General features: G+C 37.9%; 2 protein-coding genes across 4 annotated transcripts in view; one reads left to right on the forward strand and one right to left on the reverse strand.

Moving 5' to 3' along the window:
• Positions 1–5,071, reverse strand: part of ELP4 (elongator acetyltransferase complex subunit 4) — a 259,126-nt gene extending 254,055 nt beyond the window's left edge. For all 3 annotated transcript variants that reach the window (XR_003115721.1, XM_025357974.1, XM_025357975.1), the window contains exon 1: positions 4,799–5,071. Coding sequence is in view for 2 of the 3 variants with exons in the window: in XM_025357974.1 (XP_025213759.1) it covers positions 4,799–5,021 (223 nt within the window). In the remaining variant the exon portion in view is untranslated. The remainder of the gene's footprint in view (positions 1–4,798) is intronic.
• A 106-nt stretch (positions 5,072–5,177) lies between these two features.
• Positions 5,178–22,474, forward strand: part of IMMP1L (inner mitochondrial membrane peptidase subunit 1) — an 83,275-nt gene continuing 65,978 nt past the window's right edge. Inside the window, exon 1 of the mRNA XM_025358484.1 lies at positions 5,178–5,287. The gene's annotated coding sequence lies outside the window, so the exon portion shown is untranslated. The remainder of the gene's footprint in view (positions 5,288–22,474) is intronic.

The following is a 22,474-nucleotide window of genomic DNA, read 5'->3' on the forward strand; positions in this document are numbered from 1 at the left end:
ACTTTCTAAGCCACTAAGCAAAATAAACTCTTCTTTTTTTGAGACGGGGTCTCACTGCCACCCAGGCTGGAGTACAGTCGTGTGATCACTGCTCACTGCAGCCTTGTACTCCCCAGGCTCAGGGATTCTTCCCCATCAGCCTCCTGAGTAGCTGGGACTACAGGTGTGCACCATCAAGCTTGGGTAATTTTTGAATTTTCTGAAGAGCCAGGATCTCTCTGTGTTGCCCAGGTTTGTCTCAAACTCCCAGGTTCAAGCGATCCATCCATCTTGGCTTCCCAAAGTGCTGGGATTATAGGTGTGAGCTACCACACGCGGCCAGCAAATAAACTCTTGGTTTTACTTCTAGATGTCTTTAAGATGTATACTTACTTACAGCTTACTAAAAATAAAAATAGAGTACCTCATGTACACAAAAGAATATAAGATGTTGAAAGGTTAAAGAATAGTGACTACTCTTCAATAATTATGACACAATTATTGGCTGGGCAAACATGAGAATAAAAATAAAGGTTTGAAAGGTTAAAGATTCTCAGCAAGCTTGATATTTTAAAGAATTAATTTCATCAAGATTTTACATCTTTTAAAAATAGGGATTTTTTCTTAAAACCAGAAAAGATATTTAATACTTAAGAAATAATATTAGAATTAATTTAAGATCTTGTAAATGCCAGGATCTTCCCATCTTACGATTTTTAAAATCATAAGACAATGAAAGGGCTTTTGTTGTTGTTTCAATTCGTGCAATAGTAAGACAATCATATTAGTACTATTAATATTTTAAAGGAACAACATTCAATCCCCACAGTCTCCCCAGTAGAAACCTCTGATTAAGCTATAAATTTTGGGTAAATGAGGTCAAATTAATACAGTAGAATATGAAAGCCTTTCTTCAATGTTAAAGAAAGTAAAAGGGAAAAGAAATGAAAGTCAGGAAAAATAACAGTGATTTATGCCACTCCTTTCCAGAGCTCTATATAAAGGAATAATTTTGCTTAAAATTATAAAAAAGTATTTTTGGGAAAATGCAACGTAAAAAAAAGTTCATATTGTTTCCTTGGTTCATAGCAATAGCCTTAACTACTTAATTAATGCTGGACCTCAAATTAAATCGCATTTATTTTGATAACAAGTCTATTTTTTCTTCCCCAAGCGTTATGAAACATAGTGACTACTCTTCATTATGACACAATTATTGGCTGGGCAAACATGAGAATCAAAATAAAGCTAGGAACCATGAATAGTTCTTTTTTTTTTTTTTTTTTTTTTTTTTTGAGGCGGAGTCTCGCTCTGTCGCCCAGGCTGGAGTGCAGTGGCCGGATCTCAGCTCACTGCAAGCTCCGCCTCCTGGGTTTACGCCATTCTCCTGCCTCAGCCTCCCGAGTAGCTGGTACTACAGGCGCCCGCCACCTCGCCCGGCTAGTTTTTTGTATTTTTAGTAGAGACGGGGTTTCACCGTGTTAGCCAGGATGGTCTTGATCTCCTGACCTCGTGATCCGCCCGTCTCGGCCTCCCAAAGTGCTGGGATTACAGGCTTGAGCCACCGCGCCCGGCCGAATAGTTCTATAGATTAAGTCACATGAAAGAATTTTACATAGCAATAAAAAATACATTATTCTTAAATGTATGCTAATTATATTGGTTGGTAAAATACCATAACCAAGATTGTTTTAAATACGTAGTCCAAGCTCAATGTATATTATCCCATGATACACATTAACATAATAAAGGAAATAAGCCCAATAGTGTTTACTTTTTGACATCAATGTTAAAAAATGGCTGCTACCATTAAGCTTCTTTCAGAGTACTCTCCCTAGAGTATTGTTTACCTCAAATCCCTATCCGACATTCCCCTGACTATCAAAATTTAACAGCACAGAGGTCAAATCTGCAGTTACCCTTACTTTAAGCATTTTTCTGGAGGATGAAGTTGTGGATAATTCTCCCAGGTTAGATACATGGTCCTAAGATGGAGTATACCTTTTATGGGGAATGGGGTTGGGAGGCAGGGGGAAATTCTGTCAGAATCCTTTAGCTGTTACAATCTTTCTTTGGAAACCCCTGGAAGTGAAATGGAGTACCTCTTCAATTGATGGAATACCTATCTTTCCTTTTCCAAAATATAAGTGTTATTTTCATATAGTGTCCTCAAATAACAATATAAATATCCCAGAAGGGCAAGGCTGAGAAAATGGGTTAGATAATCTGAGAATTAAAAAAATTTTAATGTAGCTAACTTGGGAAATGTATATCAATATCTCATAATAAAATTAGGTTGTCAGAACAAAAACATTATATATTAGGTCATTTGAAAGATGCAGATATTGAAAATTTTCAAATTTGTAAAACACTGGAATAAGTAATGGAAGTATAAGTGTATCATCAAATGACTAACAATTAGCACGTATGATGCCTTTCAAATATATTTTGCATCTATGTTTAAAATGACAATGACATCATGATGGCAGTAGTAAAATGTCACCGTACTACATGGAAGCTATAATATTTACTTGTTACACAGTAACCACATAATATATTTAGGCAATACTCACAATATTACAGCATAGTCTTACCATTCTAACACCATAACATCCTATTATCATTACCTTTTGTCACAATATGGTCATATTAGGCTTGTCACAGCTTGAGTCAAATAACATTTTCGAGTAATAACAGTCTAAATTGCTTATACAGAAAATCAGAATACAAAAATGTCATTAAGAGGTTAAAACTAAAATACTTCTGGACATATTTATTTTTCAAGATGTAGTCAATTATATTATAACCTCTTCAACTTTTGTGCACTTTGAGAATTAACTGCATACATGCAAAATATATTTCAAAGTATTCAACAACCAATACTGTTTCCATCATCTTAAGGAACAGTAATTTTAGTATAAGCTTGTTATACTTAAATACCCTACTAGAGTATCCCATTCCAAGCAAATATGGAAAATTTAAAAGTTACTGTTCAAGTTTGTATCTCTGAAGAAACACATATAGAAGGTGCTTTGGGTTCTCTTTTTTGTGGGTACTTTAAGAGATGATAGTTAAATCATTAATCCGAGGTTCAATAAATGGTCAAAACCCCTGGAAAGAATTCCTAAAAATTTTAGACCACTGTAGCCTAGTGCACAGAGCACTAAATTTGAAGCCTAAAGATCAGTCCACATGGTCACTGGTTTTGTGAGACTGTTCATATCACTTAATTTGTTTTAGAGCTCAAACATGAAACTCCATCCTACATGTTTCATAATTTCTTGTCTCAGTTTTTTCTACACATTATTTTTCTTGTAATCAACAACTTATTGAGAACCTACTAAGTGCCAGGAAGTATGCTAGGAACATTTTGTTATTCTAATGAGGAACTAAAGACATTATAATAGAAACATAACCTTTTCGTTTGGAAAGTTTTAGTACCAAGTAAATGAAGTTACATATCCCATTGAATTAAAAAATATGTAAGGCCTACAAATAGCTTCCAAACTTAAAGTTCAAATGTAAGAGGATATCAACTGAGGCTCACAAGGGAAAAACGGAGAACTAAATATTTGCTAACTAGATATTTTGAATCACTTCTGTTTACAGTACCATGCAACTCAGGAGGAAAATATACTTGAAACAATTAAGTGAAAAATACTTAAACCTATGTAAAAATAACTGGGAAATGAAATGACAGAAGCAAGAAGCCATACTCTTTTTCATAGGTTGCTTGTCTTCTTCTTTTCTCTGCACTAAACCCATGAAAAGCCTATTTTGAGGGGGAAAATAACCGAAAGAAATGTCAAGCGAAGTACAAGAACAAGCAATGACAGCTATATTTTATGAAAGTGTACAAGATTTAACAGACACATATCACACACTATGAAAAAAGTTATGAAATGTAAACACAGACGGGTTTTAATGAAACAGCATTCAGATAGAAATTAATCTAGAAGCTTTATTAACACAGCAAATCTGTCCTACCAACCTAATCTGGTCAATCCTTTCAATATAACAGTTATGAAACCAGCATATTCTTCAGCAGGCTTCTCATAAAAAATTCCAGAGATTTTAAAGGAAAGCCTAAGAACTAGACTTCCTTTCCTCGTTAAAATGTGAGTTAAATTTAGAGATGTCGAATGGAATGCACTAGTAATCAATACTGGGAAGCAAAATGTATATAGAAAAAATAAACAAAAAATACATACACAGATTTAACGCAGACACAAGTATGACTAAGTATCAACGACAAGCTCTGAATACTTTATAAGGATTATGTGTCAACATACGCCTTTAACATATACGCTCTCTTAAAGCCAAAATGTTTTAAGATTTATAACCAGAGAATAGGCAGTCTAACGGTCAAAGAGGGGAAATCATTTTTTTCCACCATCTTCTAATGAAGCCTGTCTCCCACAATTATAAAAACTTTTGTAGTTGGTCTAAACCGTGAGCTGCCTGGAGACAGCAGAAGGGAGGTATCCTGAATGAAAGCCCATCTCCATAAATTAATGTCTTCCCTTGACGAGAAAGCATTTCAGGGTAAAAAGCATGTACGAATTCCGCCGTAATCTGAAAAGGGGTTGGAGGGCAGGGAACGAAATAGGGAGCGGGAGCACTAAAACATGTTTAGTTAACAGCGCTCAGAAGTCTCCACACAACCCGTATTCCCCTCCATCTCAATCAGACTAGGCTATTCTCTCCTCCTCTGAAGGTTTAGAGGTCAGAGAGAGATGTGGGGTCAAAGTGGCTTCCCCGACAGGTCCCCTCCCTAAGTTTCCCCTCGGTTGAGCCCACATCTCCGCTCTGAACCGACCTAAGAGCTGGTCCAGGGCTGGGAGCCCGGTTGATACCAGCAGCTGTCCATTCCGCACCGATGGTCGCGTGCCCGCAATGGACACCAGTCGAGGGCCGCTGTCGTTGGTCCCGCTGGCTCTAGGACCCCTCCTCTGGAAACTGGTGACATTGCTCTTGCTGGCTGTCGCCACTGCAGACCCAGGACTCCCCGCGCCACTGCCGCAGGTTGCCACTGCCGCCATCTTAGAGCCTGCAGTGTTAACCCAATAGGAACTCTGGGAACGCAAACCCCCGGCCTGTCAGAACCAGTCCCAAACTCCCGCCTCCTCGCCCCAACCGCGGCTCTCGTAACCAATAGGACTGAGACGTCCCTCCCGAGCCAACCAATGGGAAGGCGTATTGCTGAAAAGTGCGCTCTACGTAAGGACGGTCGACTTTGGCGGGGCCCAGGTGAGAAAGGCCCACCTGTGTCCTGTTTGAAGGTCTTCAGGGTTCTTTGGGGCCCGAGGTAGGTAATTTCACGTAACGTTCTTCTCCTTTTGAGTGCCTTCATTCACACTGAGTTAAAGAAAAGGTTGGTGAACCGATAAACCCTTAGGGCTTATCAAGCAATTGGTAGTATCTTGCACCTTTCTCCGCTGTGTGTGAGGAGAGACTTTTTTTCCTGCTCATTTATCTTCTGATTTCTGACAGAAAATTCACTCCGTGTTCTCCACGATGTCTTTTTCTTAATTTTGTGTTATACGGAAAGGATGGGATCCCTTACCTTAATGAGTTGGTTGCTGAGCGTCCGGGCTTAGTTCGCTAGTGCCTACTGGTAGGTGGTTTGGATTTAAATCTTAGAGCGAAAACTCTTGAACTTTGTGGTTTTCCTGTGTCTGACAAAATATACCTCTCTGACAAGTTCCGATAAGAAGCTTTTGTTAATTTTAATTAGTGTGTCTGGAAGTCTTGAATGTCTGTCCTAAGCGGTGTAAATGACAAGTGTTACTCTGACAACCTTTTTCACACATTTAATTGTCGTTTGCTGTTAAAGGAGCTGCAAATAACAGAAAATACTTAGGGTTTCTTTCCCCAAAAAAGCTGCTAGGAAGAATTAGAAGTAAATCTACTTTATTTTGTGAACCCTGAATCGAGAGTTTATTACTAAAATATGAATTTTATGGGTGGAAAAAACATGTATTTTGAGTTGTATTTTTGTGTTTAAATTTTTTCTCAAAACTGAGCAGGTACAGTGGCTAAGTAATGTTTAAAGGCAATCATGATTGACAAATGTCTAAATTAAAAAGAACTCCCAGATCATTACTACACTACTGAGTTATTGACTTTTGACAGTGATCTGTGATACCTTTTAATTAGAGCCAAACCTCGTTGAAATTCTTGCCATCGAATTGTTTTAAATTTCACTGACCTGTTGAAATTTTTGGGCTGATTTTATTTGATAAATTGAAATTAGTATTGTTAAATAGTGACTGGAGTTTTTCATTTGGGGAAGATTTTTGTTTGCTTGTTTTTTAGAACCATGTTTGGGATAAAACCCTGTTTCACAATATATCAACTGGAAAGCTTTGATCAAGGTTGCTTTCATATTGAATCTTTAAGTTACTCAATAAATAGCTGTTGAGTGATTACTGTCCGTTTGGACTTAATCTTGTCATTTTTAGACCTATGGTAATAAAAATGGTCTCATCTGGAGAAGATAAAATTAACATATAGAAAACAACATAGTACTTAAAATGAACACATTAAATAGTATGTGCTAATTTTATCCTGTAGTAAATAAGCACTAGGAAGACCAAAACAAAAAGTGACAAATCAGTCCAATATCAGATAGAAACTTCTTGAATATTTTTTTTCTTCAACTTTTACTTTAGATTCTGGGCTTCATGTGCAGGATGTGCAGGTAAATGTGTGCTGTGATGGTTTGCTGCACAGATCAACCCACCACCTAGGTATTAAGCCCAGCATCCACTAGCTATTCTTCCTGATGCTCTCTGTTCCCCCACCCCTACAAATATTTTTGATGCTGTGAACTTTTTGAAATACTACATATAATAATTATTTTTTTGACAGATGGCATTGTTTTGTGTACCTCATGATGCTATGAAGTGTATGTACATTCTGGAATGGTTAAATCTATCTAATTAGCAATGTATTACCTCACATAGTTATCATTTTTGTGGTAAGAGTACATAACATCTACACTCTTTACATTTTTTTAAAGAATACAATATATCATCATTATAGCCAGCTTGCTATAAATTCATGTTATATAATAGATTTCTTGAAATTTATTCCTCCTACCTAACTGAAATTATGTATCCTTGACCAAATTCTCTCCATCCCCCTGCCAACCATCCTGGCCTCCGGTAAACACCATTATACTCTCTGTGAGATTAACTATTAGATTCCACCTATGAGTAAGATCATGTGATATTTGTCTTTCTGTGTCTGGCTTATTTCACTTAACATAATGATATAATTCGTTTTTATAGGCTTCTATACTACATATTCCCTTGTTTCCTACTGTATTTACTTAAATACAAAAAAAAAAGCATATTTATCCTATGCTTATATACCAGATATATATCCTATTTTCATGAATACTTTGGTGTGTATATAGATCATCTTTCCAGAATTATAATCCAAGTTGAAGTTGGAAAATAATTCTTCAGTTCTAGTAATGAGGCAAACAAAGCACCACTATCATCATCTTGGGAAAACGAAAGATTGAGACCATCCTGGCTAACATGGTGAAACCTCGTCTCTACTAAAAAATACAAAAAAAAATTAGCCAGGTGTAGGGGCGGGTGCCTGTTGTCCCAGCTGCTTGGGAGACTGAGGCAGGAGAATGGCATGAACCCAGGAGGTGGAGCTTGCAGTGAGCTGAGATGGCACCACTGCACTCCAGCCTGGGCGACACAGCGAGACTCTGTCTCAAAAAAAAAAAAAGTTATATATTTAGGTGTGTTATTAATTAATTAATTCTTTATGAAGGACATACTAAATTCTACGAAGTGCAACAGAGCTCAGGTTACAGGAGAAAAAAAATACTGTCTCTGTACTCTTTGAGTTCACAGTTGGGGAAGATAGATGGGTAAACTGGTTAATAAAGTACAGTTGATCCTTGAACAATGTGGGGATCGGGGTGGGGGTGCTGACCCCCACACCCGTGTAGTTGAAAACGCACATGTAACTTTTGACTCCTCCCAAACTTAACTGCTAATGGTCTATTTTTGACTACTGGAAGCTGTACCAATAACATCTGTGGTTTAACACATAATTTGTGTGTTATATATATTATGTACTGCATTCTTACCATAAAGTAAGCTGGAGAGAAGAAAATGTTAAGCAAATCATCAGAAGAAAATATATTTGCCATACATTAAGTGGAAGTGGATCATTATACAGGTCTTCATTCTTATTTTCTTCGTGTTGAGTAGGCTGAGGAGAAGAAGGAAGAGGAGGGGTTGGTATTGTAGTCTCAAGGGTGCCAGAGATGGAGAAGGTGGTAGGGGAGGCAGGACAGGTAGACCCACTCAATATAGCTTTATGGGAATACATACTACTTTGTCTTTTGCTTTTTCAACTCTCAAAAAATGTTTTTGTACAGTACCAATTCTTCCACGGTTTGCTTTAGTTACAGTATCTGTGTTATAGGAGGGGTCCATGTCAGAAGAAGTCAAAGCAGTCTTGAATAACTGGAAGACTTCTGCCAGATTGCCTAATGTCAGTTTGTTTTCTGGCACTGCTTCTTCGTCTTTCATATCATCTGGCACTGGTTTGGAAGCATTCATCTCCATCAAGTCATCTTCTGTTAATTCCTCTGGTGTGGTGTCTATTAGCTGTTGAATTTCTGCAAGATCCCTGTCTTAAACAACTGTTCCCTCCCGACGTTTTTTTTTTTTTTCTTTTCTCCATGTCCACAATGTTTCCCATAACTTCCTTGATTGACTGTTGTAAATCCTGCAGGAAACCAATTTGAGATATACCAGAAAACATAATGAACATGGTAGGCAACTAGCACCTTCTGATACAAGTGGACACCTCTTCAGTTGTTTTTTCAGTGGCTTCCCTAGCTCTGGAGTCCATATCACTGTTGTGTCTGTGCAGGTAAAGTATATAGCAGAGATACTGTGAAGGTTCACTACTGGGCCTGCTGGTATTCTGGCAGCATGATTGAAGGAATGAATATTTAAGGTCATGTCTACACAGAGGGAGTTCCTCAACCTCCGGTAATTCCTTTTTTGCCTCCTTCCTGTCTTTATACTCACAAAGAGAAACTATAGTCCTGAGTTGTAGCATCACAGATTTCTTTTACCTGTTTTTCTACTTTTCTACTTTTGTTATACTCTCTACTTCTATGAGATCAACTATTAGATTCCATCTACTATTAGATTCCATGTTTGACTTGTTTTGCTTAACATTATTTTTGTGAAATGATCCTTGTTAATGTGTATCGTTGTGGCTGATCTATTCTTACTGCTGTATAGTATTATATAAATGCACTATAATTCATTATCTGTTCTACTGTTAAAAGGGGTTTGGATAGTTTCCCTTTTGTGGCCATTTCTTCAATGCAATTGTACCAGTTTATACTCTTACCAGGAGTATTTGGGAATTGTTGTTACTTCTTATCCCATCAACACAATATTTTTCTTTCTTTTCATTTCAGCTATTCTAAGAGGGTTGTGGTATGGCATTGTCATTTGGATTTGGACTGATGAAATTGAGCACCCGTTTATATGCTTATTGGCTGTTTGGGTAACCTCTATTGTGAAAGGGTCTATCTATATTTTTTAATTTTACAGATTTGGATTGTCTGCCTCTCTCCCGTAGATTTGTAGGAGTTCTTTTATATTTTGGATAAGCGTTTGTTTTCAAATAAACTAATTACAAATATCTTCTATCAGTCTGTAGCTTGCCTTTTCATTTTCTTGTCTTTTGATTTCAGTCAAAATATATTCTGACTTAACAATTTTTTCTTTGTGGCTAGTGCTTTATGGCTATGTTTGCCTACTCCATAACTTCGAAGATGATCTCCATGTTTTTTTTCCTAAAACCCCTAATGTTTTACTTTTAAATATTTATGTCTGTACTTTGTTGGAATTCACTTTTTTGTGTTTGGTGTGAGGCAATGGTAAAGATGCATTTGTTTTTCCTATGTTGGTATCCTATTGACCTAGCACCATTTATTGAAAAAATGATTCTTTCCTTGCTATATCGCATCATCACTTTTTTAATAAATAAAGTCACACATAAATTAGGCAGATTTCTTTCTGGACTTTTCATTGGTTAGTGTGTGTCTTCAGGTTCTTCAGGAGGCTGGCTTTCTTTCTCTCAGAATTTTAGCCACACTATACTGTGTTGACCTCAGGTTAAATCAGTAAAAATGGGAAACTCACCCTGTGGCAATTCCTTCTTACCTAAGTTTGACTACCCAGCAAAATCTGTTTGCTTCTATTAAATCTGTAGAGCCTTCACGTAATTGATTTTTGTGTTTTGTTCAGAGTTTATAGTTGTTACCTATGGTAGGATTGGTCTATTATAAGCTTACTTTGCCATACTGGAATGAGCTCTTATTATCCTTTTATGACTGTAGTGATTTCTTCTTTTATTTATTGCTGGTAAATAAATATCAGCAATTGACAATGAGTTTCTTTTCCTTTTTTTCCTTCATCGTTAATTTTGCTGGGGATTTTCCACTTAATCTTTAAAAAACCTCAAATTTGGCTTTATTGGTTTTTCTCAGTCTTTCTGCTTTCTATTTAATCAATTACCATTTATTTATCATTTGTTTCCTTCTACATTCCTTCGTTTTGCTGAGGTTTTGTTTCTCCTTCTTATACTAAAAGCTTAATTTATTGATTTTTTTGCCTTTTCTAATAGACTGTATGTACTTAAGGGTGTGCACTAGCTGCTCCTATAACTTACGGCATTTTATGTTTTCATCATTTATTTCAAAATATTTACTAATTTTTGTTTTGATTTTCTCTTTAGTCCGTGAATTATTTAGGACACTTTTGAAAGTACTGAAATACTGAATTATATTGGATGCCAGGAAAGCAGGAGTAAGCTGGCACTGATCAGGGCAAATGAGTAGTTGTATTCATCATAATTTTAGTGGATTTTAAAGTATAAATGGAAAACTGGGGTATTTGAATTAAAACTTAAAAAGCCATTGTATAGTCATGTCTTAGAATGTGCAGTGTAATAGGGTAAGTGTGTCCAAGGGTTTTAGTTCAAGGAGATTTGTCAAGTAAATCTATCTACAAGAAAAAATAAAGGCAAAGAAGATGTATTTAATGATCAACACAAAAACGTTAAAATTTTCAGCAAAAAAAGAAAAAGAAATTTCAGAGAATGGCCCAGCATTTGTGTATCATTCGGTTTGGGACTTTTCTTCATATTTGCATGTAGCCAACATGAGGAATTAAATAACGGCTGACTGGTGTTCCTTTTACATGTCAACCAGAGTCTCATAGACATAAAGCTACTGTGTTAATCAAAGCGTGTGTGATGTTCTAATTATCGTGGACATTTCTACTGAGATGTGATCAATTTCCCTTCAGTTTGAATAATTATGGAAGCCTGGGAGTAGGCCAGGTATTTAAAACTATTCCATATGAAAAAATCACTTCTACTGATTTTGCCTGAAGGGTCCCACAGGCTCCTGAAGCTCCTCTCTAAAGAAATAAATAAATCCTGAACCAATGGGTAGTGTTAGAGTAAAATTTATTATTTTGACTACTGTTTCTGAGTTTGTCTGGATATGAAGTATGTTTTGATGAGTTTCTTGCAGGATAAAATGAAAGTTAGATATCCTAGCAAACACTACTTTCATTAACTCAGAACCAAATTGGATCCGTTTATTACACAATTTATAAAATTACTAGTGCCTCTTGTTCTATATAATTATTCTACCTCTTTTTGAATTTGTTTTCTTAGGAAACTTTATTATTACTTTCAAATGTGATAGCATTCATTACGTTCTCAACCTTGAATTATTTTATAATCTATTCCACATCTATGTTCAAATTTAGTTTCTCATTTGTAGTACTACATCTTTGAATTTTCTCTCAGTTCGCATTTTTTCTTTCTGACTTTGAAGGACTTTAAAGGACTTTAAAGATATCTGTTTCAGTGGCATTTTCATACACCAAGGTATTTGATTTATGCATTAGTTATTTTCATTTCTTTCTTTCTTTTTTTTGATACAGAGTCTCACTCTGTTGCCCAGACTGGAGTTCAGTGGTATGATCTTGGCTCACTGTAACCCTTACCTCCCGGGTTCAAGTAGTTCTCATGCCTCAGCCTCCCAAATAGCTGGGATTACAAGCATGTGTTACCATGTCCAGCTATTTATTTATTTATTTATTTATTTATAGAGATGGGGTTTCACTGCTTTGGCCAGGCTGGGCTCCAACTTCTGGCCTCGAGTGATTCACCTGCCTTGGCCTCCCCAAGTTCTGGGATTACACGCATGAGCCACCATACTTGGCCATTATTTTCATTTCTAAAACCCCTAATTTCTGTCTTTTTCTGAATGTATTTCTTCTTCCTGCTTCTCTGAGTGTCTTATTCCGTTTTGTGCTGCTGTAACAGACTACCTGAGACTGGGTCATTTGTAATGAACAGAAATTTATTGGCTCACAATTCAGGAAACTAGGAAGTCCAAGATTGAGGGGCTGGTATCTGGCGAGGGTGTCTTTGCTGTGTTATCACATAGTGGAGGGGCCCAAGAGAGGGCAAGAAAGAACAAGAGTCAACTCTTAGCCTCAATCCCATTTATAATTTGCATTAATCCATTCATGAGGGTGGAGCCCTCAGACCTAACCACCTCCTATTTGGCCTCATCTCTCAACACTACTGCACTGGGAATTAAATTTCCAACACATGGTTTTTGGGGGACACATTCAGGCTGTAGCCCTTAGGTATGTTTTTTCAGTGTAGCAATTGTTAAAGCAATAATTAAAATGCAGTTATGATAATCTATTGTAATATCCAGATGAGCCCTGTCCAGTAGAACCTACTATGTTGATGGAAATATTCTGTATCTACATTATCCAGTACAATAGTCATTAAACACGTATGATTTTAGAGTACTTAAAATGTGACTGATGTGACAGAGTAACTGAATTTTAATCTTATTTAATTTTAGTTATTTTAAGTTATTTATTTAAACAGCTACATATGGCTAGTTTGTACTATATTAAATCACACAGCTCTAGATCAAGCTTTGGCAACCTTTTTCTATAAAAGACCAAATAGTAAATATTTTAGTCCTTGTGGTCCATATGGTCTCTATTACAACTTTTCAACTCTGCTGTGAGAGCACAAGAACTGTCACAGATAATGTGTAAATGAAGGAGCCCAACTGTGTCCCAGTAAAACTTTATTTGCCAAAACAGAGTCTGCAGAATTTGACTCATGGGCCCTAGTTTGGCAACCTCTGCTCTAGATTAAAAAAAAAAAAAAGATCTACAGCTCTATGTATTTTTATTTCATTTGCCCTGTGTTCCCTGTGTCCTTTCAACACCCTCCTTTTGGGGAGTGTGTGTATATGTGTGTGTATATGTGTATGTGTGTGTGTGTATGTAATAGATTTTTGGAGAGGAGACAGGAGTGTCTTTTCCTGAAAGTTTAGGAAGATTATACTCCTTTGGATTGTTCCTCTTCAACTGTTTCTCCGCCTTTTCTATTTTTTGTGAATGGGAGAAGGTGGTAGAGGACAGGCATATATTTTATGTTAAACTCTGTTCTTTTAATTATATGTCTCTTGTTTTACAGAGACATAGAATTTTTTTTTTCCTCCTTGAATTACCTCTGATTTCTCCAGGGTTGCTTATTCAGATTAGTTATTTTCATTATGGACCTTCTTTCTCATGCTCATGGTTTCCTTAAATGTTGGCTGTTTATTCATGTTGATAAGTAAAGGACCAGTGGAATAATATAGTAACTGGAGTGGGTTTTCTCTTTCTCTATTTCCCATCAAATCTTTAGCCTAAATGAAAAAAAAAAAAGACTGACCAATTTTCTTGTGGGTTGGTAGGACTTAATTTATTGGTGTGCTTTGTTTCAATGTGTATAATCAAGGAGCAAGTACACAGACCAGTCCTTCTCTAATAGCTAGATAAGGAGGCCCCTAACCTAGCTCTCCAACCTCCATACTTGGAGACCAAATTCTTCTCAGGCAGATTATATTTTTTTTACTTACTTATTTATTTGTTTAATCAGCCTCCAGAACTGCTGATTTAGCTGAGAACCCCTTTGGAGTCACAGGAAGAAACGTCTCATCTTCCTGAAGCATTCCTGTGTTTGTACTTGGCTAGGGATGGGCATACATATTCTGGGACCAGACGGTAAATATTTTAGGTTTTGCAGGTAATATGACCTCTTAACTCTGCCATGGGAAAGTAGCCAGAAATAACACTAACAAATGAGTATGACTGTGTTTAAATAACACTTTGTGGACACTGAAATTTGAATTTCATGTAGTTGTCACATGTTACAAAATATATGCTGTTTCTTTATTCTTTCAGTCATTTAAAAAATGCAAAAGCATGTGATGGGCTGGGAGATTTGCCCTGTGAACTATACTTTGCTAACTATGTGTGGACTGTCATTCAGTCCATTCTTTTCAACCTATCACTATGATTTTATATGCCCGGTCTTCCAGAAATTCTTGAAAATCTGTAGTGTGCCTTTCACTCCTTTTCTCAGCGTTTCTTTTTATTTTTTAAAACGTACTATTGTTTCAGTATAGTTTGTTGTTGTTGTTGTTGTTGTTGTTGTTCTGTTCTTTTTGAGACGGAGTCTTGCTCTGTCGTCCAGGCTGAAGTACTGTGGCGTGATCTCAGCTCACTGTAAGCTCCACCTCCTGGGTTCACGCCATTCACCTCCCTCAGCCTCCTGAGTAGCTGGGACTACAGGCGCCTGCCACCATGCCTGGCTAGTATTTTTATATTTTTAGTAGAGATGGGGTTTCAGCATGTTAGCCAGGATGGTCTCGATCTTCTGACCTTGTGATCCGCCCGCCTTGGCCTCCCAAAGTGCCGGGATTACAGGCGAGAGCCACCTCTCCCGGCCCTCAGTGTAGTTTTTGAAGAGGGTAGCAGTAAATTTATCTGCAGTTTTGAACCAGAATCCCATTTAGGCATGATATTTGAATCAAAACGCACATGGTAAAACTGAAATGTAAAGTATCTTCTTTAGTATCTTCTTCAGTATCTCCACTCCTCTATCCATGGATGTATTGGTGACTAATGATATTAAGTAATGTTTTTGTTGAATGCCTGTTGTAGTCTCTGTAATGTTGTGAATGCTTTATATATATTATTTAATCCTCACACATTTTATAGATGAGTGTGTTCAGAAATTAACGGAGTCACATAAAGGATAAGTAACTTGCCGGGCGTGGTGGCTCACGCCTGTAATCCCAGCACTTTGGGAGGCTGAGGAGGGTGGATCACAAGGTCAGGAGATCAAGACCATCCTGGCTAACATGGTGAAATCCTGTCTCTACTAAAAATACAAAAAATTAGCCAGGCGTGGTGGCGGGCGCCTGTAGTCCCAGCTACTCGGGAGGCTGAGGCAGGAGAGTGGCGTGAACCTGGGAGGGGGAGCTTACAGTGAGCAGACATCGCGCTACTTCACTCCAGCCTGGGCGACAGAGCAGCCAGACTCCGTCTCAAAAAAAAAAAAAGGGGGATAAGTAACGTGTTCTATGTAAGTCAGAAAGCTAGTAAGTGGAGTGTCTAGGATTCACAATAGAGCTAGGCTGTCTGACTACACAATTCATACTCTTATCCACTATTTTCCACTTCATTCCAAATACAGCCTTAGTTTCCTCCTCAAGGTAGCTTTTTATGTAGCCAGTTTATGGATATTAGCATAAAACATGAAGCATATTTGCCCTACTAAAATGGGTATATATTCAGAGTGATTAATATAGTGAGAAAAAGTAATGGGAAAGCAATTGAGGTAGTAACTGGGACATATGTAGCTGGGAGGTGAAAGATTTTGAGTTTCATAAGACCTGTCTTAATCCTGTCAAAAAAAATTAGACCTCTCTGTTTCTTCAGGGCATAGAAATTTCAGTTTCAACCCAGATTAAAGAACTTTATAACAGTGTTGTCCAGTGCTGAAACAGAATCCTTTGTAATTTAAAAATATTTGCTTCTTAAGATCTTTAGAATTTTAATTTTATAGTTTTGCTTATTGTATTTTTTATTCCCCAAAGTGAAAGGTTCAAAGAATAACATTAAAGGTCATTTGGTATTACAATTTTTCCATTAGTCAAAATGACAGATTTGAAAATAATTTTATAGTCCATTTGGTATTCTAAGGTTGAATTTTTTAAAAATATAAAGCAAATTATGTTTTTTCTATTAACATTTCCTAAATCAACTCACATGAAAATTAATAGATTATCATCATATATCATGATCATTTTTCTCTCACTGAGCATTAGAATATGTTCACTTTACTGCTTATCAGTAGCCCAGTTTTGATTCTCTAACTCAAGTATTTGTGTCTGCCCTCTGCACTGGCCCAAGGTCTTGAGCCCTTTAAAAAAATTTGTGTACGTGTGATAAAAATATACATAACATAAAATTCACTACTTTCATCATTTTTAAGTATACAGTGAAGTCACATTAAGAGTACTTACAGTGTTGTGTAATCATTGCCACTATTTCCAAAACGTATTCATCATCACGCCTGTAATCCCAGCACTTTGGGAGGCTGAGTAGGGTGGATCACACGGTCAAGAGATTGAGACCATCCTGGCCAACATGCTGAAACCCCATCTCTACTAAAAACACAAAAATTAGCTGGACGTAGTGGCGCGCGCCTATAGTCCCAGCTACTTGGGAGGCTGAGGCAGGAGAATTGCTTGAACCTGGGAGGCAGTGGTTGCAGTGAGCCGAGATCGTGCCACTGCACTCCAGCCTGGCGACAGAGCGAGACTCCCATCTCAAAAAAAAAAAGAAAAGATATATTGTACCCAAGAAGCAGTAACTTTTTGTACTCTCTTGTTTCAACCCCTGATAACCTGTGTCTGTGTTCTACTCTCAGTAGATAAGTATAATATCTTTTTAAGATAAGTATAATATCTTTATAATTATCTCAGTAGATAAGCGTAGTAAGTTTGCCAACTTATTATAATCTCCTCATATAAGTGGAATCATACAATATTCCTTTGTTAATATTTGCATAATAGTTTTCACTTAGCATGTTTTTCAAAGTTCATGTATTTTCTGTCATATATTAGAACCTCATTTTTTTATGGCTGAATAATCTATTGCAGATGCCCTTTGACTTATGATGGAGTTATGTCCTGGTAAACCCATTTTAAGTTGAAAATACTACAAGTTGAAAATGTATTTAATACCCTGATAAACCCATTATAAGGTTGAAAATCATAAGTGAAACCACTACTAAGTCAGGGACCATCTGTGTGTATATATATAGTATATAATACATATCTATAACATATACAATGTTATATAAGATTATCATATATAAGATTGTCATAGATTATATAACAGATGATATATAATATATATCATATAATATATGATTATATTATGTAATATATAAGATCATACATGATATCAGATATATGATATAACATCATATATACTCATATGAAATTGTACAGATTATATAATGTAGTATATGTAGGATTATCTATTATAATATATGATTATCATATATCAGATTACATATTTAAATTATAACATAAGATAACGTATTTATAATATACATACACACACATGCATCACAGTTTGTTTATCCATTCATCTGTTGATAGACCCTTAGGTTGTTTCTACCTTTGGCTATTGTAAATTGTGCTACACTGAACATTGGCATGGAATTATCTGTTTGAATATCTGTTTTCATTTCCTTTGGGTATATACCGTACAGTAGAATTACTGGATTATATGAAAATTCTATTACTAACTTTTTAAGGTATCACCAAACTGTTTTCCAGATTGGCTGTACCATTTTGCATTCCCTCCAGGAGTGCGGAAGGGTTACAATTTCACCACATCCTTACCAACATTTGTTATTTTGTTTTTTTTTTTTTTTTTTTTTTTTTTTTGAGACGGAGTCTCACGCTGTCGCCCAGGCTGGAGTGCAGTGGCGCGATCTCGGCTCACTGCAAGCTCCGCCTCCCGGGTTCACGCCATTCTCCTGCCTCAGCCTCCTGAGTAGCTGGGACTACAGGCGCCCACCACCGCGCCCGGCTAATTTTTTGTATTTTTAGTAGAGACGGGGTTTCACTGTGGTCTCGATCTCCTGACCTTGTGATCCGCCCGCCTCGGCCTCCCAAAGTGCTGGGATTACAGGCGTGAGCCACCGCGCCCGGCTTGTTTTTTTGATAATAGTCATCCTAATGCATGTGATGTGATATCTTATTGTGGTTTTGATATGCATTTCCCTAATGACTAGGGATGTTTAACATCTTTTCATGTGCTTATTGGCCATTCGTATACTTTGTCTGGAGAGATGTCTTTTGAAAACCTTTGCCGGTTTTGAATTGAGTAATGGCTTTGTTTTGTTTTTTGGGGGGTTTTGAGTTATAGGAGTTTTTTATATATTCTAGACTTTGACCTTTAATTAGATGTATGATATGCAAATACTTTCTCCTTGTGATAGTATTTTTTGATGCTCAAAAGTTTTTAATTTGAGTAAGTCCAGTTTATATATTTTTATTTATTTTGTGGCCTGTGTTTTTGTTGCCATATCCAATGAATCATGGCCAATCAAGAGTTGTATAGTTTTAGCTCTTCCATTTAGGTTTTTGATCTATTTTGAGTTAATTTTATATGGTGTAAGACAAAAAGTCTAACTTCATTCTTCTTTATGTTGATACCTAGTTTTCTCAATACCATGTGTTGAAAAGACTGCCTTTTCCCCATTATATGGTCTTGGCACCCTTGTCAAAAATCATTTGACCATTTATGTCAACATTATTTCTGTGCTTTTTGTTCTATTCCATTGGTCTATAGATCTGTCATTATACCAGTACCACATGTTTTTGCTTACTATAACTTTGTACTAAATTTTGACTCAGGGCTTACAATAATAATATCAACATTTGAAATCTGTGTGTGTAAGTCCTTTTGCCATGATTGTAAGTTTCCTGAGGCCTTCCCAGCCCTTCAGAACTGTAAGTCAACTAAACCTCTTTTCTTTATAAATTACCCAGTCTCAGGCTGTTCTTTGTGCATGCCCAAGACTAGCATGAGAATGGAATAATACAGTAATTTGGTACTCAGGGAGTGGGGCACTGCTATACGGATACCCGACAACGTGGAAGTGACTTTGGAACTGGGTAACAGGCAGAGGTTGGAACAATTTCGAGGGCTCAGAAGACAGGAAAATGTAGGAAAGTTTGGAACTTCCTAGAGACTTGGAAGGCTCAGAAGACAGGAAGATGTGGGAAAGTTTGGAACTTCCTGGAGACTTGTTGAATGGCTTTGACCAGAATGCTGATAGTGATATGGACAATGAAGTCAATGGCTGAGGTGGTCTTAGATGGAGATGAGCAACTTATTAGGAATTGGAGCAAAGGTAATTCTGCTGTGCTTTAGCAAAGAGACTGATGGCATTTTGCCACTACCCTGGAGATCTGTGGAACTTTGAACTTGAAAGAGATTATTTAGGATATCTGGTGGAAGAAATCTCTAAGCGGTAAAGTATTAAAGAGGAAACGGAGCATAAAAGTTTGGAAAATTTGGGCTGGGCACGGTGGCTCACGCCTGTAATCCCAGCACTTTGGGAGGCCAAGGTAGGTGGATGTCGAGGTCAGGAGATCGAGACCATCCTGGCTAACTCGATGAAACCCTGTCTCTACTAAAAATACAAAAAATTAGCCGGGTGTGGTGGTGGGCACCTGTAGTCCCAGCTGCTCAGGAGGCTGAGGCAGGAGAATGGCATGAGTAAATCCGGGGGGCAGAGCTTGCGGTGAGCCTAGATTGCACCACTGCACTCCAGTCTGGGGGACAGAGCAAGACTACGTCTCAAAAAAAAAAAAAAAAAAAAGTTTGGAAAATTTGCAGCCTGACTATGTGATAGAAAAGAAAAACCCATTTTCTGGGGAGAAATTCAAGACAGCTACAGAAATTTGCATAAGTAACAAGGAGCCCAATGTTAATCACCAAGACAATGGGGAAAATGCCTCTAGGACGTGTCAGAGACCTTCATGGCAGCCCTTTCATCACAGGCCTCTAGGAGGAAAAAATGGTTTCCTGGGCAGGGCCCAGGGTTACCCCTGTTCTGTGCAGTCATGGGGCATGATGTCCTGCATCCCAGCTGTGTCAGCTCCAGCCATGGCTTAAAGGGTCAAATGTACAGCTTGGGCCATTGCTTCAGAGGGTGCAAGCCCCAAGCCATGGTGGCTTCCATGTGGTGTTGGGCCTGTGGGTGCACAGAAGTCAATAATTGAGGTGTGGGAACCTCCTCCTAGATTTCTGAGGATATATGGAAATGCCTGGATGTCCAGGCAGAAGTCTGCTGCAGGGGTGGAGCACTCATGGAGAACCTCTGCTAGAGCAATGAGGAAGGGAAATGTGGAGTTGAAGCCCCCACACAGAGTCCCCACAGGCACGGCCTGGTGGAGCTGTGAGAAGTGGCCCATGGTCCTTCAGATCCCGGAATGGTAGATGCACTTACAACTTGCACTGTGCACCTGGAAAAGCTGCAGACACTCAAAGCCAGCCCATGGAAGCAGCCAGGAGGGGAGCTGTACCCTGCAAAGCCATAGAGGCGGAGTTGCCCAAGGCCTTGGGAGCCCACCTTTTGCATCAGTGTGACCTGGATGTGAGACATGGAGTCAAAGGAGATTATTTTGGAATGTTAAGGTTTAAAGTCTTCTCTATTGGATTGTGGACCTGCATGGGGCCCATAGCCCCTTTGTTTTGGGCAATTTCTCCCATTTGGAATGGGTGTAGTTACCCAATGCTTGTACCCCCATTGTATCTAGGAAGTAACTAACTTGCTTTTGATTTTGCAGGCTCATAGGTGGAAGGGACTTGCCTTGTCTCAGATGAGACTTTGGACTTGGACTTTTGGGTTAATTCTGGAATGAGCTAAGATTTTAGGGAACTGTTGGAAAGGCATGATTGTGCTTTGAAATGTGAGGACATGAAATTTGGGCAGGACTAGGGGTGGAATGATATGGGTTGATTATGCCCCCACCCATATGTCATCTTGAATTGTAGTTTCCATAATCCTCACATACCGTGCAAGGGAATTGGTAGGAGGTAATTGAATCATGGGGGTGGTTACTCCCATACTGTTCTTGTGATAGTGAGTGAGTTCTCCTGAGATCTGATGGTTTCATAAGGGGCTTTCCCCTCTTTGCTCAGCACTTCTCCTGCCTGCCACCATGTGAAGAAGGATGCATTTGCTGCTTCTTCCACCATGATTGTAAGTTTCCTGAAGCCTCCCAAGCCCTGCAGAACTGTGAGTCAATTAAACCTCTGTTCTTTATAAATTACCCAGTCTTGGGCAGTTCTTTATAGCAGCATGAAAATGGAGTAATACAATTATTTTGGCTTTTCAGGGTCCCTTAACATTTTTTATAGACAAACTACAGGTATGCATCATCTTATTTGTGCTTCACTGTATCGAGCTTTGAAGAACTGCATTTTTTACAAATTGAAGATTTGTGACAACCCTGCAATTAGCAAGTCTGTTGGTGCCATTTTTCCTGTGGTATACATGCTCACTTTGTGTCTCTGTGTCACATTTTGATAATTCTTGCAGTATTTCAAACTTTCTCGTCATTATTGTATCTGTGATGGTTATCTATGATCAGGATCTTTGATGTTGCTATTGTAATTGTTTTGAGGCAGCAGAAACTGTGCCTATATAAGAATGTAAACTTAATCAGTAACTGTATGTGTGCTGACTGTTCTGTCAACCAGCTGTTCCCCCATCTCTCCTTCGCTGGCCTTCCAATTCACTCCCTATTCACTTCATTGTGTCACTGAGACATAACAATATTGAAATTAGGACAATTAACCATGCAGTGATTTTTAAAGTGGTCTTTAAGTGTTCAAGTGAAAGAAAGCATTGCATATTTGTCACTTTAAATCAAAAGCTAGAAATGATTGAGCTCACCAAGGAAGGCTTGTTGAAAGCTGAGACAGGCCAAGAGGTAGGCCTCTTGCCAAACAGTTAAGCTATGAATGCAATAGGAAAAGTTCATAAACTCATGAATGATAAGAAAGAGAAATGACCTTATTGCTGATACAGAGAAAGTTTTAGTTGTCTTAATGGATCAAACCAGCCACAGTGTTCCTTCAAGTCAAAGCCTAATCCAGAGTAAGATCCTGTTTCTTTTCAATTCTATGAAGGCTGAGAGAGGTGAGGAAGCTACAGAAGAACATTTGAAAGATTTGTGTTAATGAGGTTTAAGGAAAGAAGCCATAACATAAGTGTGTGGCGAGCTGCAGGGAGTTACCTGTATCTAGCAAAGATAGTTGATATAGGTGTGTACATGAAGTAACACATTTTCATTGTAGATTAAACAGCCTTCTGTTGGAAGCAGATGCTATCTAGGACTTTTTATAGCTGGAGAGAAGTCAATGCCTGGCTTTGAAGCTTCACAGGACAGACTCACTCTCCTAAGGGGATAATGGCAACTGGTGACTTTAAGTTGAAGCCAGTGGCTCATTTA

Source organism: Theropithecus gelada, chromosome 14 (assembly GCF_003255815.1).
Source record: "Theropithecus gelada isolate Dixy chromosome 14, Tgel_1.0, whole genome shotgun sequence".
Taxonomy (NCBI): Eukaryota; Metazoa; Chordata; class Mammalia; order Primates; family Cercopithecidae; genus Theropithecus; species Theropithecus gelada.